General features: G+C 39.4%; 1 protein-coding gene across 1 annotated transcript in view; it reads right to left on the bottom strand.

Annotated features, from left to right (window-relative positions):
* Positions 1-9,579, bottom strand: part of LOC306868806 (voltage-dependent P/Q-type calcium channel subunit alpha-1A-like) — a gene marked incomplete at its 5' end in the record, with an annotated part of 121,158 nt that extends 111,579 nt beyond the window's left edge. Inside the window, one exon of the mRNA XM_079415185.1 lies at positions 9,287-9,579. Within this exon, the coding sequence (XP_079271311.1) occupies positions 9,287-9,579 (293 nt within the window). The remainder of the gene's footprint in view (positions 1-9,286) is intronic.
* Between the last annotated feature and the right edge of the window lie 7,269 nt (positions 9,580-16,848).

Here is a 16,848-nt window from a genome sequence, read left to right as displayed (position 1 = left end):
AAAATGTCCCAACATTTCCAGAATTCGGGTTGTAAAACAGCAGCACGGTGTTGGTATCAGAAATATGTGTTTGTGTGTATCTGTTAGTAGGTAAAGGTGTGCAGGTCGTAGGTAAAGGTGTGTAGCAGTGGCAACAGCATTAGCAGCAGCAGCACGTGACACGAGCACCAGCATGAAAATTCAAGCCACCACATCTTTTTTCCTCTCTCTGCACCCAAAATAGATTTCTCCCAAGTCAGCATCACACACACATACCACCCAGCCACAGAAATGAATAATTCACTACTAGAACACAAGATACAGAACCAGAGAGAAAGAGGAAAAACATGAGCGGGTAGTGAAGTGCAATGCTAACCTAAGACGCAAGCAATGCCAATAAAACAACTGAATACACCTCTGCTACATTGTACAAGGACATATTGTACATACCAACACAAAGACAAATGTCATTTTGAAAAATTCATCAAAGGGAAAGAAAAAATGTCATGTATTCCTGACTTTCTGTTTTTACAGGTTGCTCTTTTCCATGCATTGGGATTGGAGATTTCAAGCCTTCATTTTAAGTATTATTTAAAAACAAAAAAAATTGTACAAATGGTACTGTTCCTCAAACAAAGGTATCATATGACTTCAGAAATCATATGGCCACTTTTATACTTTCTGAAGCTCAAATACCTCAGTCCTTGCACAATACTGAGGATAAGTAAAAGCAGACAGGTAAAGAGATCCAGATTTCTCTAGATTACAACCTTGTGAGTGTGAGTGTGGACGAGTGAGAGTGTGTTAACGACAGATTTTGTAGCCTTGACTGCGGCAGCAGCTGAGCAGTATGGGGCTGCAACATTACGGATGACTACACTCATTTAGACCCAGACATTAGGAGGTATGAAACCACCAGATTAGGCCTGGAAGGCAAACACAAACATGCACATATACACACACGGCTTCGCTGAAACAACAAGACTGGTGCTCTTATAATTTGCAAACAGGTCTCATGCTAAAATGTGACTTGAATGCCATGTGACACTTTCATTTTCAGAAATGCTGTTGCACACCTTTTCAATAGACATTCCCGCCTTGTATGTATATATATATATATATATATATATATATATATATATATATATATATTTATATATATTAGTGCTGTCAAACGATTAATCGCAATTAATCGCATCCAAAATAAAAGTTATTTACATAATATGTGTGTACTGTGTATATATATTATGTACAGTACCTCACATTTTTGTAAATATTTTATTATATGTTTTCATGTGACAACACTGAAGAAATGGCACTTTGCTACAATGTAAAGTAGTGAGTGTACAGCTTGTATAACAGTGTAAATTTGCTGTCCCCTCAAATAACTCAACGCACAGCCATTAATGTCTAAACCGCTGGCCACAAAAGTGCCATTTTAGCCATTTTCTCTCCCCGGTGTCATGCGACTCGTTAGTGTTACAAGGTCTCAGGTGTGAACGGGGAGCAGATGTGTTAAATTTGGTGTTATCGCTCTCACTCTCTCATACTGGTCACTGGAAGTTCAACATGGCACCTCATGGCAAAGAACTCACTGAGGATCTGAAAAAAAGAATTGTTTCTCTACATAAAGATGGCGTAGGCTATAAGAAGATTGCCAAGACCCTGAAACTGAGCTGCAGCACGGTGGCCAAGACCATACAGCGGTTTAACAGGACAGGTTCCACTCAGAACTGGTCGACCATGGCGAGCCCTAAGAAGTTGAATGCACATGCTCAGCGTCATATCCAGAGGTTGAAGGGGTGGGAGGTCAGCCTGTCAGTGCTCAGACCATAAGCCGCACACTGCATCAAATTGGTCTGCATGGCTGTCGTCCCAGAAGGAAGCCTCTTCTAAAGATGATGCACAAGAAAGCCCAAAACAGTTTCCTGAAGACAAGCAGATTAAGGACATGGATTACTGGAACCATGTCCTGTGGTCTGATGAGACCAAGATACATTTATTTGGTTCAGATGGTGTCAAGCGTGTGTGGTGGCAACCAGGTGAGGAGTAAAAAGACAAGTGTGTCTTGCCTACAGTCAAGCATGGTGGTGGGAGTGTCGTGGTCTGGGGCTGCATGAGTGCTGCCGGCACTGGGAAGCTAAAGTTCATTAAGGGAACCATGAATGCCAACATGTACTGTGACATACTGAAGCAGAGACTGGGCCGCAGGCAAGTATTCCAACATGATAACGACCCCAAACACACCTCCAAGATGACCACTGCCTTGCTAAAGAAACTGAGGGTAAAGGTGATGGACTGGCCAAGCATGTCTCCAGACCTAAATCCTATTGAGCATCTGTGGGGCATCCTTAAATGGAAGGTGGAGGAGCACAAGGTCTCTAACATCCACCAGCTCTGTGATGCCGTCATGGAGGAGTGGAAGAGGACTCCAGTGGCAACATGTGAAGCTCTGGTGAACTCCATGCCCAAGAGGGTTAAGGCAGTGCTGGAAAATAATGGTGGCCACAAAAAATATTGACACTTTGGGCCCAATTTGGACATTTTCACTTAGGGGTGTACTCACTTTTGTGGCCAGCAGTTTAGACATTAATGGCTGTGTGTTGAGTTATTTTGAGGGGACAGCAAATTTACACTGTTATACAAGCTGTACACTCACTACTTTACATTGTAGCAAAGTGTCATTTCTTCAGTGTTGTCACATGAAAAGATATAATAAAATTTTTACAAAAATGTGAGGGGTGTACTCACTTCTGTGAGATACTGTATATATAAACACACACACACACATACAGTACATATTTTGAAAATATTTACATGTAATTACATGTATATACAGTATTTATATTCATATAATTTATATTCATTCACTGACACTCTTCAATCCAAGTAGGGCTCGCTGCAGTCCACAAGATCCAGGGGGCGTGTGGCAACATCCACATCTAGGGGGTGGAGATTGGTAGGTTTAGGGGTGGAGATGGGGTGGTTTTAGGGATCAGGGGCTGGAGATGGGTAGGTTTAGGTATATGTAAGGTGGGAGGAGTTGGATCAAGATCCAACCACGCCCCCTGGATCTTGTGGGCTGCAGCGAGACGCTCCTCCTTCAATCAGCTGCGCTAAACCCAGAAGCGCATATACTTACTTGCCGGCAACCCGCCAAAATAACAGCTAGCTGATTTTATGTTTGAAAATGATGAAAATTCGAATTTAAATAATAATAATATGCTAAAATATTAGCATTTCATTTTTAAGTTTACTATAAAATAATTGAATTTGTATGTAACACTCCCTTTTTATTTTAAAATAAAATAGTATTATCTCACTTGATTATTTAGTTTATTATATTATTTAAAATAAATAAATAAATAAAGTGCAATAATATTATTATCACTATTATTAATTAATTTTTTTATTGTTATACTTTATGGGTCACACTACATGCCGTGGCCCGTGTGAGGACCAAACCAAATCTCCAGGTACTCGTATGAGAACCAGGCTGAAAAACTTATGTGCACCCCTGTATGTGTATGTGTATGTGTATTAGGGGTGGCACGGTTCGCGGAAAAAAACCGAACCGCACGGTTCTCCACACACAGTTCGGCACGCGCTAGGACCGCGGTTCAACTGAATTCTGACAACGCATGTGGTTTGTTATAAATAACATGTAAAACAAATAGGGTTCGGCTAATGTATGTTTCTGTTAATGGATGCGCATTCTGGCTTCCCAGTACATTATAACAACAGCGATGAGAAAGAAAAAAAATAAAATAAGTGGACAAATCATTCACTCTTGTTCAATGCGAGTGCGTATGCTGGAATATGAGCATTTATTCCGTCATCACCCGGTGCTGATAGCGCGCGCACAGGTGAGACCTGAACAGCACACGTTGATATCGGTGTTTAGACTAAAGTCATGTAAGCTTTGCCAGCTCAAATATTTAAGAGCCAGAGGACGCGAGCTCGCGCGCGCAGTGAGAAGATTTGTGCGTGCGCTCATCAGAAGCGCACAAACCTGCGCCTCAGAACGCGCGCAAATATGAAGCTCTCTCTGAAGTATTGTGTTTTAATGGATAAATTCACACAAAATTCTGTCAAAATGCCCGTCTTGGTAAGTATCCTATAGCAGACATAGCCGGCTGGGCGTACAGTATCAGTGCTTTCTCTTAAAGTGACAGTTAATATTAAATAAACAGCAACAACAAAGAAATCACTCACTGCTCTTGATTGAATCGCTTTTGTAACTTTAATAAAGAGTAATCTTTAATTTATACAGTCAAATATGCAATGCTGTTTTACCTTTGATTACTTTAATCGTACTTCAATTTCTGTACCTAAAAAACCCCCTGAAAATCACTGATTATTTTATTTGTATCTTTACTCCATTGTATTTTTATTTGTGCTGTTGCTTGTAGTTAAAGGTCTGCTTTTATTTGTGTACACTCACAATGAAAACAAAACAGATTTTATATATATAACATGTAATAATATTTAGCATTTTCACATCAAAATAAAAGAAACTGAGCAAAGTAGATGTCTTTTTTTTCCCCTGTTGTACCGAAATTGTATCGAACCGTGACCCCCGAACCGAGGTACGTACCGAACCGTGACATCTGTGTACCGTGCCACCCCTAATGTGTATATATATATATATATATATATATATATATATATATATATATATATATATATATTAACCAACAGCGTTTTCCGTTACTTTTGATCAAATGGTCTCATGGATGTATGAGATTAGTTGATTTTAAGTCCACTGTAAATATCTGAATCCTTTGCCAATATTTATATCTTTTACAGTCATGCCTATAAACAGAGAGAAAGAGGAGTGAGTGGCAGAAACAGAGACAGTGACAGTTGTGTGAATGAATCTAGGATGACACATTTAACTCCCTGCTGCCCAAATGGAAGAGAGGATCTAAGATGACGAGACAATTCTATCATCCAGTCATATCCCATCATACCCACTGTTGAGACAAACAGGAACGTGTTTTGATGCTGTGAACCAGGGGAGAAGAAGAGCTGAAGTGTCCATTGAAGCCTGTGTTAAACAAATTATGTGATGTATGTTATAAAAAAAAAAAATCAACCAATCAATGTTTAACTGAAAACCGAATGCCTTGTGATATGTTTGCATCCTATCTTTAAGTCAGTGTCTCTAACCTTTCTAAAGAATCTCTTTAATATTAGATCACACGTGTATATCCAGATATAAATGCTTGAGCAGTCAGTGTTATTTTAGAAAAGATATAAATAAAAACTAATTTAAAATATTAATAAAAACTGTAATACTACCCAAATCATACTATTTACATTACATTTCTTGGCCATTTTATTAGTTTTTAACATTTTCTTTTAAACATGTCTATAGTTTATATTATTTTTTTTATTTTAGTTTTAGTTATTTTATTAAGTTAAACTAAATTAAAATGAGAAATGTTGCCTTGGCAGCTACGTATATAAAACATTTGATTTTATTTTAATTATTTTATATAAGTAATGAATTTTTTTATGGTTTTGGATTTAGTTAATTATAACAACCCTGTATGCAGTCTACATACAACACAAAAAAACCTGAACAACAATATCAAGTTTGTGTTTCATAACTGTAAGTTGGGCACCTTAAACCTAACACTTAACACTTAAAGTATTCATTTGGAGTTGGATTTGTGTGAACTAACATATTACATTTACTTTTCCATCCAATCAGTGCCAATCTGTGCAAATACAAAACACACCAGATGTAAGTAAGAAAGGCCCGGTTTCACAAACAGGGCTTAGACTAAACCAGGATTAGGCCATTGTTCAATTAGGACATTTAAGTAATTTTTATAAACGTGCCATAGAAAAAAACATTACTGGTGTGCATCTTGAGACAAAAAAAGGCACTGATATGTTTTAAGATCAGTCAGTGCAAGTTTATTTCAGTTGAAACAGCTCAGATTTACATTTTAGTCCAGGACTAGGCTTAAGCCTTGTTTGTGAAACCGGGGGAAAGTGTTCGAATTAGTAAAATGAACTGCCAAGAAATATCAATGCTATAATCCAGCCATTACACATAATACATAACCACTTTACATCCGGGGCTTATAATTTGTCAGATTCTGCTGAATAGACAAGAGAAGATTTGAGCACATAATACGGACATGCTTACGCAAAACACCGCGTACAGATTCAGTGGCATAAACAGCCTGTTCTCTTTTCTAACTTAAAGACACTTTCTCCTCCAAACTGGCATTGGAGTATGCGGTTAGACAGCGATGCCTGTCTGTGGCCCATCTGTAGGCATACAACAGAGGACTGACTCCAAGGAGGCAGAAAGGCGGGAGGGAAGGAGAACATGCCATTGAGAACTGCTCTTTCAGTCATACCATAATTCTCTGAAACACTGAAACACAAATAGTAGACCTGGATATGTCAGCACCTGCTAACACAAAACTAGCTTGATTCTAATGCAGGCATTGATCATCGCTAAAAAAAAAAAAATTATGATTGTATGCTTAGTTTTGCTTGAGAAAATAAGGAGGGGGAATTGTGAGAGAAAGGGAAAGAAAGGGAGAATAAATAATTTAAATTCTGCAGACTGAATGTAGATCACTGCCTCTACGCATGGAAGAAAACTGGAAGGGCTAACGACTCACGACAACTTCTTTCAATCAGTCTGTCTCCCTCTGGTGTCCACTCAACCTCTCTTTCTGCCTTCTCCTCCAACTTATCTATTTATAGCATAGTGTCTTTTATATTATTTTCTTTCTTTTCTATCTGTCATTCTTTGGTGGAAAACAAGACTTGATGATTTAACTATGAGTTCAGAACATTCAGTCAACTTGGTTGTGGTTGAAAACATTCATGCGCTTCTCTTACGTGCAGATAAGTATGCACATCTATCCGAAGGGACCTTAAATATATGCTCATGAACCGTATTTAGTCATGAAACATATTTGTACCTTTGGTCTCATTGAATCCACATAGGCTGCAGTTTCATAGTCGTCAATGAAACTAAAATTAGAAAACACAGCTATAAGGTTACATACCATTTACAGTGCAGAGAGAGACGGCCCATTAATGTAGAGAGGCTGAGACAATGTAGGCATCAAATGTCTTTTTAGACTTTCATTATCTCTGTAGAGAAGGTAAAAGAAAGGATGCAATGCTTGGAAACCATAAGCTGAGTTTACAATTTCATCTAATCTACATGTGACACATTACTACGTACTTCTGCAATTCATAAATTCTTATTCAGATACGTCTGTACTATACACATCACAGTCAACTAAAACTACCAAAAACACTGCTATACTGTGGGCATCTAAAAAAAACTTCTGATAAAGCAGAGATTCCTAAGGACTTCAGATCACAAGGCCTACTTACATATTTGCGTGAGATAAATCAGAAGAATGAGGTTTGTAGAAAGAGTGGCTTTCAGGCAGAGTGCAAGGTTAAAGGTCACTGAAAGCTCTGGCAGATCAAAATACAGTGTCAAAAGAGAAGTGTGTGGGTGCAGTGCTGTGCACATTTAATGATTTTAAATCCTAAGAGGTCTATTAGAAAAGGCAGGGAGTAAACTTTTTCTGGAGGCTGCTTTTTTTCTGTAGCTAAAGATTTGTTTAAATAAAACACTTATGTTTATTGGGTTGTTCCGCCATAAGCTGAAAAGTATTTAGTGGAAGCTACAGTGAACTGTCAAGGGCCAAATCAAAATATACATACAGCACATGATTTAATGCATCTGCTCAATGGATGCACATGGTTTTCATTTTCAAAAATAAATATGCATTTAAAAACAATATAAAACTGGTCTACTAAAAAAAAAAAAAACAGTACCTATTTCCAGATGAATGGGTTTCACGAAAACTCACACATAATAATTTACACCTACATACACATCAAGCATTCCTAAAATTAGTAAACGAAAACAAATATCTTAAATGAGTAGTATGTCCCCACTTCAAGTATTCATAAAACAACAGGCAAAAAATAGGCACCTTACTTTCCCATTAGCCCGCAGGAGAAAAGTTGTTATAATCCTAAATGATACTGCACATGTGGCTGATGCCATAGGCCACATGTCAATACTACACACACACATACACGCATACTTATAAAACGTAATTTATTAACACTCACTAAGTAAATTCCTCATCAAATGCAGTACATAGACCTATTCTTAACAGTATGCGATTTTGGAAGTAGCTGCTCCACTCACATATACCATTACAGATTAGGTTTCAGTTTGTGTGCTGCTTGATTTTTTAAACTAAGTTCGCACTTACATATAATAGTATTTAGCAAGCATTTTTGGCATGCTGTCTTGAAGGAGGGCTCCGAGCTCGGAATACAGCCCGAACCCACAGGAACCCCCCCATCCCTGTTTGGGATGAGAATATAAGACTGAGGCAATGAGGTGGAGGACGGATGCCAGAAAACTGTCATGGGACAGAGGTGAGTTGACACTGTGTGTGTGTGTGTGTGTGTGTGTATATACATACAAATATCATGCTAATTAAGTCGATCAAGTGGACGAGCTCCACCTGTGCTGCACTGATTGATTATCTGATTGTGCTCCTCCCTAACCTTGTAAATAAAACATAATTGTGTGTTTCTATAAACTACAGAGATGACTAGCCAGTTGCCTGAAATGCAAGTTCCTTGTTATCACGTTTACAAAGCTGATGTATAAAAACAATATCACACTGTATCTAACATCAGCACTGCTGTGAATACCTGCTGCGGCCTAGTGATACTGCTTTAACAATTTCAAATTCTCTTCATACAAAAGCCCATTTGTCTTTAAACACGAGGCTAAATAGGTGCACTATGAAAAATGCAAGTACACATATACACCCAGTATTCTCCAGGAGCTCTTAGAATATGGGAAATGGTGGCTTTCCCCCTCCCCTCTCCTCTTCACCATCGCTTTCTCTCGAATGAGACCGAGCTGAGAGACTGCACATGCTGACATCAGCAAGCCTCGGCGCGCCACAGCGCCGCCCGTTACCGTCACACAGCACCGTTCACCTCGCGCCCTTACCGTGCGTAACACACCGATCACACACGCACACCAGAAATAGACTCGATTCATCTTGCCACCGAAATAACTTGACAAATAAACGCTTGTACATATTCTAATGAAACATCCGCGAGCCTATCATGCGTCGCTCGCTCGCTCATGTTTTTCTTCATAGCTATCATTAAACCAGCGGCAATGTGATTCGTGTTTTAAGACATTTTCAGGTGACCTTACATATGCCACACTCAAGCGCACTATACCTGCAATCGGAGGCCCCAGGGTACTCACTGAGGGGGTTTAAAAGGATATGGCCATTCGGTGATCTTTTTGGCGTATTTTCTCACGAAGTTGTCCTCACTGAAGATGAACAGAGATCGGTTGACAGTGAAGCAGTTTTGCCGCACCGGTATAGGGTTGTACAGGGCCATAGTTCTGGCTCTCTGGGCCATTGACTGCTTGTACACTCTCTGAGGGGCACCTGGCGGGCCCCCCTGCCTGCTGCCGCCGCGGCCAGGGCCCCCTTGAGCGTGTCCCGGTCCTCCGCCATACCTGGACTGCACCTCATCTCCAAACCGAGCCATTCTATAGACACCAAATGCCAGTCTTCACGAAGCAGGAAAAAAGGGGGCAAATATTCAACGCGGCCACACCACATTACATCCCATCTGCTTCAAAACTTAATACGTGTATAACTGGAGTACACATTTGTCTTCATGGCTTTTATATGCGATGTTACGCTCCAGGAGCTGATGGTTAAATTTTAAGCAAACGAAAAAGAAAGCGAAAAACAAAACAAAAAAAAAAACTAACAAAAATTCTTACAAAAAAGAAAAAAGAAAAAAAAGCGTGCCTTAGATTTTGTAGTTCACAGGTTCGTTGCCCACTTCAACACACAAAATAGTCCATCATCACCTCATTTTATGTCCACAATCAACATATTTCCACGGCCATGTAATTCTTGGCTAAATCTCTCGCTTTCTGTGGCTCCCTCCTCATATTTCCAGAACTGTTTCTCATCCGCGCTTTTCCTTGAAAATTCAGGTTGCAATTATCATAGCTACAATCATTTAGCTATACGATCTAGGTGTGATGGCTAACCAAGTGAACAAAAATGGAAACATTTAAAACAATGGTTTGAGTTCAGTTTTAACTGTACATTCTGATGATAGTATCCATATCTATTTAAAACGGGAAAAAATAGGACAACTAAATGATTATTTATTTATTTCGCAACATCCGCAATATTTGGCACGGTGTAGCTATAATCTGCCTTCAGTCACCTCGCGCTCACGTTTACTCGCATGTCTTTGCATCTCAGCTACGGAGAGATGTGCGATATCCGATGTTAATTCCGTTTTCCTCTTCTTCACGACACAGGTAAATTATTCGGATGCAAAAACAGATCACCACAAGTATCGATTGTTTTTTTTTTTTGTGCTCACTGGTAAGGTGTCATCCTTTTCGCCAGAGCCATCACTGGGATTTCAGTGCAAAAGAGCCAATCCAACCGTCATAAAATCCAATGAAGGGACACACAGTGACAGAAAGTAGAAGCATCAATCGCGAGGGGACCACGGCGTCATCTCTGGGTTCCCATAGCCGCTTGTGTTCCCCTGCACTGGGCTCTGGGCCGCGTTGGATCTGTTCATCTTCCCCGAGTGTGAGGGCAATCCGTTCGATAGAACACTCGGATCCCTCTATTCCTTATGTCTGCCAATGCTGAGCTTTCTGTTAGCCTCGTTACTCTCCGTCAAGCGCCCCTGAGGCAAAAAAGAGGGGGAGGAGGCAGTTGAGGACGAGTGTGGGGTGGGGGTCGCAGGATATCAGCTTGTGAAACACAAGCCGAACGAAACAGTTAGCTCCGATCAGCTGGCAAGCTAAGCTACAATGAGCCACTAATCAATTCAGAGCTCTGGCCAGTTCTTCTTGCAGCACATGACGCACGGCGCACGCACCCCACTGACTAATTTATTCTTCTGACTCCGGTCTCTGTACCTGTACCGACTGTTGAGTCTCAACCGAATGCGTTCTCAGCCTCAGCTCACCTGCCTTTGCCGCATGAAAATACCGTCGGCTTATTTATACGAAACTGAGGGGTTGTGCAGTTTTAGAGATAACGGAACGACACAAGCTGACAGCGCGTTGTCATGTTATGGACTGTTTGTGCCAGTGGTGTATAGTGGTGGGGATGTGAGCGCTGGGAGACAGCTGCGCATTCAAACGCGCGTCTCTCGGGAACGGCTCCGCTTTGCTAGGGCAGGCAGGGCGAGGACCGACAGGCTATTCTTAGTTACAGACATTTCGGAATTAATAGAGGGAGATTTCTCATCAGTACAGCTGATAACTCTCCCAAACTTTTACATATAATTAATCACCAACCATTAACTATAGGCTATAAATTGAGGCCATCTCATTAAAATACGTTTAAATAGTGTAAAATTGAAACATCATATGCATGCATGTGATACGCAATTTGTTGGCGTGGATTTAATGCGCAGTTTTCGAGTACACCTGATCCGCATCTACCCCACACCCCTAGCCAATGCTTTGCACGCCAAAGTCCATTTCTGCGTATAAATAGTACGCCAAATTTAAACATTAACTCTTGCTATTGATACGCACTTTCATTAAATCGGCTTAATACATTAGCCATGTGACCATGTGATGTGTTAGAAAAACGGGTTTGAGAGTGAATGAAGCAAGAGCGATATGCTTTAAGACACGATTGTTTTGCCACGAGTGGCAAAAATCAATAGACCCGCGCGACCTTAACAGTGCCCACCTATCCAATATCACACAGGAAGCAGTAAGCAGAGGTGGATATACAGTACTGGTCCTCCTAAATGCCCCAACCCATCCCACTGTCTAAAACAAGCGGACACAGTTGTGGTACGGCAGACAGTGCCTCTCTCGTGTCCTAGTTTTAATCAGTTATATCCCTGCTTGCCCATACTGCTAAAAACTCCCCCTGAAACAAATCAAGATAGGCTACCACAATATCACACGGCCTGCTACTGCTGCGAAAAGAATTATGTGAACTTGAGGGGAAAAAAATGTCCTCTGGATCTCTGCTCATCCCTTGATCTTGTGCAGCAAGCTGTTCACTATCTGAACCAGTACGCGTTTGATCAACCATATGTGATGCGTTTAGCGTCAGTCCAGAAGAGCCGGGGGTCAAGAGCTCAAACAGGCACCAGCCTCCAAGCCTCTAGGCTTCAGTTAACAGATCAACAGTGGCTGACAGGCGACTGAACAGTCAGACTAAGCGACAGTCAATTGAGTGTAGAGAGCACACACTGCATCATACATTATGGCTTTTTTCGGCAATATCTGAGTAATTTTAGAGCTGCATCCTGTTTAAGTTTGTGATTATAAATCTATAATAAATTGATATTGCATGTATATATTTACCTTTTAAAGCACCGCAGCAGTTGCAATGATTATTTCCTAAGATGTACGCGAAATCTGTTCGAAAGCGTTTATTCTGCGCAAGGTAAACAATAAGCGTTCTGATGAGTTTATAATATAACTTTTGTTGCTTACAACACTATTTGAAACACAATTGAAACGTAAATAATAGTCTAAATCTATTTCAAATGAATCTGTTTGGCTTTTGTGCTATTTAAACCACCCTCAGCCTTTGGTTTGGGCGGTTGCATTAATGAAACCTAAAACCCCCAAACAAAGTTTGTTCTGTAAGCTCAGTTAGGCAACAGCACCAATCTAATGACAGCAGCGAAGGCAGCTGTCCATGGTTCTGAAACACTGCACATAGCCATGGATCTAAATTACAAATATAACACACCTAATTTAAATATAAAACAAATAATGATAAACAAACAGCAAACATTACAAAAGATAAACATGTAACAGCTACAATGTAAACATCTTTCAAAGCATGCAGAGCATTTGCTTCATGTAAAGGCAGTTTGGGTTCTACAATAACAAACTTACATTCCAAATAAATAAAACAAGAGTGGTGGTGTAGGCTATTTGCAACTATTTTTTACCATAATTTTTTTTGAAGTAGGCCTAATTACCACTAATACCAGCCAAGTATTAGCCAGTTATTGTTGCAGATCAATGTGTGGACAGATTATATCCTGCTTACGTGCAATGTGCTGGTTTTATGATTTGTAGAATTATCTTTCAATTATTCCAAGTGAACAAACTTGAGAACTGGTGAGTCAGAGCTCGAAACTGTGACCTAAATTCATTAATCAAACCATGAACAGAGGGGAAAAAAACAAAACATGCAAATTAAATGCTATATAAAGAACACATCTCCACGGTAAAGTAATCGAACACCCACAAACACAAAACAAACCAGGATTCATTATCTTTCAAAATCAAAACTGACAATTTAGTGACTGTCCTACACAGTATAGCAGCTCCTACTCCATAAAAACCCTGATCAAGACAAATCATGCTCATCATCCTGACAGCTGCCTCAGTACAAGAATTTTGCACAGCTGTGATATTACATTGCTAAAAGACATTTAAAATTTAGACAACACAAATGAAGGGTTTTGCTTAGCGTTATTGGGTCCAGCGATTTTTTTTGTTGTTGTTGCCATTTAGAAGATAATGAATGTATAAAGAGTGTATGTATTCATCTAATTAAGTTATTATTGTGCTACGACTAATCTTCTTAATGAAGAGTTTCTGTATATTGTGCATGTTTATGTATTGATTATGAATGCAATCTCAGTGGTGGGCCTGTATGCTGTGATGTGTGCTGTAGTCCTGTTGTGTCAGCCTTGTCACACAGTTGGGGTCCACAAGGCGATTGCTTTTGAATGCCAGAGCCTCTCTCCTGCTGCCAAGCAGAAACACCCCTCCCTTAGTGCATTATTAAAGCATGCCACACTAATCTAACACAACAGCACCCAGAAAACACACAGCCAGCCAAAGAAAGAAAGAGAGAAGTCAATAAGATGTCTCACTACACTGCTCTGCAAAGGCAAAACGAGCTGCGCATTTTGCCAAAATTGAGTTATGAGTAAATTCCGGTCTCTTAGACTGTGATTTGTCCTGTGACAGACGAATTTGGCTAAGAAATGCTCGGCTTCAGAGAAAATGCGGTGTGAGAATTGTCATCAAATTAATCAAAATTCAATCAAGTACTCAGTGCACCCATATAACTGTCACATGTAAATCTCGCAAAACAAAGGCAACAGCATAATGCATCAGTTTGCAGGTGTGCATTCAGTGACTGCATACAATGGTGATAAAGAGATGGTAAAAATGTGAACATACGCACAAAGGGCCGATCAAGAATTCTGAAGTAATGCTGCTGTGTATTTGCAGCAGAAGCTAAACTCAGTGACTCATAAAACTGAATAATTCATAAACAGCATGTATACCAGGCTCTCTGCTCCTTATTTAACCTTATCTTCCAGATATAAATCCTACTGGTCAGTGGAACGGGCCGCATCACAACATATGTAAGTGTGTCATATGCAATAAACATGTACTAGAGAAAATAAGAGAGTTGAAAACACGATTGCTTTGTGTGTTTATGGGGTTCTTTAGAGGCTCATTTATGCTTAATATTTTATACAATTAAAATGAAAACACAAATAACAGACACTTTTTGGCACAGGTAAGAGAAAGATGAATATGTAGCTGTGATACTGAGACTGTGGGAGAGCATAAAGTGGGCCATCGTCCTCTGAGCGGAGTGTTTTATTTGGGGAAGAGCCTGATGTAGGTACAATACATTTTTAAACAGTGTAGAATTATTAAAAGCCCCAATGCCTGACAAAACATCCATTCAACTCTTTTCAGTGCCTCTAACCCTTCTACTAACATACAGACAGTCTCATTAACTGCACCAACTGGATATTAGCAAACAGACCATTTTTAACATAACATTTTCACAATCTGCCAGGAACTATTGTGCAATTAATGTGTCACTGCTGCATGAAATAAATAGTAAAAACCATAAAATTATAAAAAAGGCCAGTAATAGACAGAAATTTGGAACGTCTTAGCTGATCTGCTTACAGCACTTGAACATTGACTCAAAGTGTTTGTAAACTGCTCCGAACATCCTTAAGTAGTAAGTAGGCCAGCATCTTCACAAAGGGACAGAACTGTCATCACAATATGCTTTCACTCATCTGTTATAGTTTCTTTTCGCTCTGCTTCCCTAACTTGATTCCCAAGCTCAGTGCATCTTTTCCGCTCAAATCCAAGCATTTTTGCTACTTCTGTAATCCCCATCATCTTAAAGGGATAGTTCACCCAAAAATTAAACTTCTTGTTCCAATCTATATGACTTTAATTCTTGTGTGGATCTTCTGAGAAATGTTGTTGTGTTTTTTGTGTCCATATACAAAGTCAATGCAAGACAGTAACTACTAAAAAAAATCTTTAGAATTCTCTCTGCGCCCTCTCCATGCCTTGAACTTCTCCAGGAAATCTAACTCATTTATGAGCCTGTATTTACATTACAATCAGTTGAGCAATATATAGTCACTTGACTTGACAAACAGTCTGAGTCTTGGAGGCTTAAAACGATTTCCTGTGTTCTTTAGATCAGCTGCTGTCAATCATGAAGCCCATTGAGAAAATGCTCTTGCAGGATGACAGGCTTGGAGGGGGGTCAGACAGACCTCTCAGGAAGTGAGATAAATATGTAGCGGTGTTTGTCTGTATGTAAATGTTCAGCTGTAGTGTTGATTTCTCCTTGTGAATTGACCCTTCTTTTGCCCAATCCTACCTTAGAACGTCTGCTGTCTACTATTTTTTTCCAGACAAGATTTTCCTTTTTTTAAATGTACATCTATCAAGGTTCTGTTTGTTGGTATAAGTTTAAATGCCAAATTACCAAAAATATGGTATTGTTTACCTTGTGCTAACAGTTGTATTCTCTAATGCTATCAATTGTAATTATAGGGTTGCAAAAAGGTGGAACATTTCCAAAACTTTACAGAAATTTTGGGAATTTTCGGAAACTTCTGGAAAGTTTCCACTCCTTTGCAACCCTTATTGTATTTGCCTTCGAATGAGGATTTTTTGGTCAATTGACTGAGAAATGGTTGAAATTATATTTTGCAGTCTCCGCTGTTTTGAACTACGTTATTGCTCAATTTCACAATTTCTTTTCAAATCAGCAGATAAAACACTTTTCAACTTTTTTTTTCAACAATTTATTTAAGCTAATGTAAGAATAATTCCTTTTACTTTTTACCACTTCATGAGCACATTTTACTGAAAATGACGCTGTTCAAAAGGAAAATCGTGTTTTCGTTGTGTTCAAATGTAAAACGGATTGTAAACGGGTCGCATCTGAAGTTGCCTCTAAAAGTTATTTCAAGTTTGTAAAAAAAAAAAGAAAGAGAATTCCCTCTCTAATATGTAGAAAATACTGAGCTAATGTGTAATGTAAACCAGTACATATCTGCTACAAAAACAGGAATAAACTATTCTGAGGCTAGGTTCTGGGTTATTTCAGGCTATGCAATCTTCTAATCTTTGCTGTATTGGCTACACCGTGGATATATTGCACATTCCCTAGAGCCATGTATCAGAACTCAATTCTTACTGCCTGCAAATCTTACTTACTTACAGACTGTTTACTGCCCTCTTACTGCCACAAACAGCACTGCCTGACCATTACAATTACAAATAATTACCATCATTACAGTCTTGTGAGCTAATTGATGAGAGAAACCAGTCAATATGGGTTTGTGTGTGTGTGTGTGTGTGTGTGTGGAGAGAAAGAGACCGAGAGAGAGATGTCTAAAAGAACAGTGACATAATAGTCTGAAAAAAGCACAGTGATTGAAGATGGGTTTGGAGTGTATTGTTACAAGTCAGGATTATAATATATAACAGAAACA

The sequence above is a fragment of the Barbus barbus genome (genome assembly GCF_936440315.1).
Source record: "Barbus barbus genome assembly, chromosome: 4".
NCBI classification, from domain to species: Eukaryota; Metazoa; Chordata; class Actinopteri; order Cypriniformes; family Cyprinidae; genus Barbus; species Barbus barbus.
The sequence above is the reverse complement of the archived record's forward strand: the minus strand, read 5'-3'. Positions and strand labels throughout refer to the sequence as shown.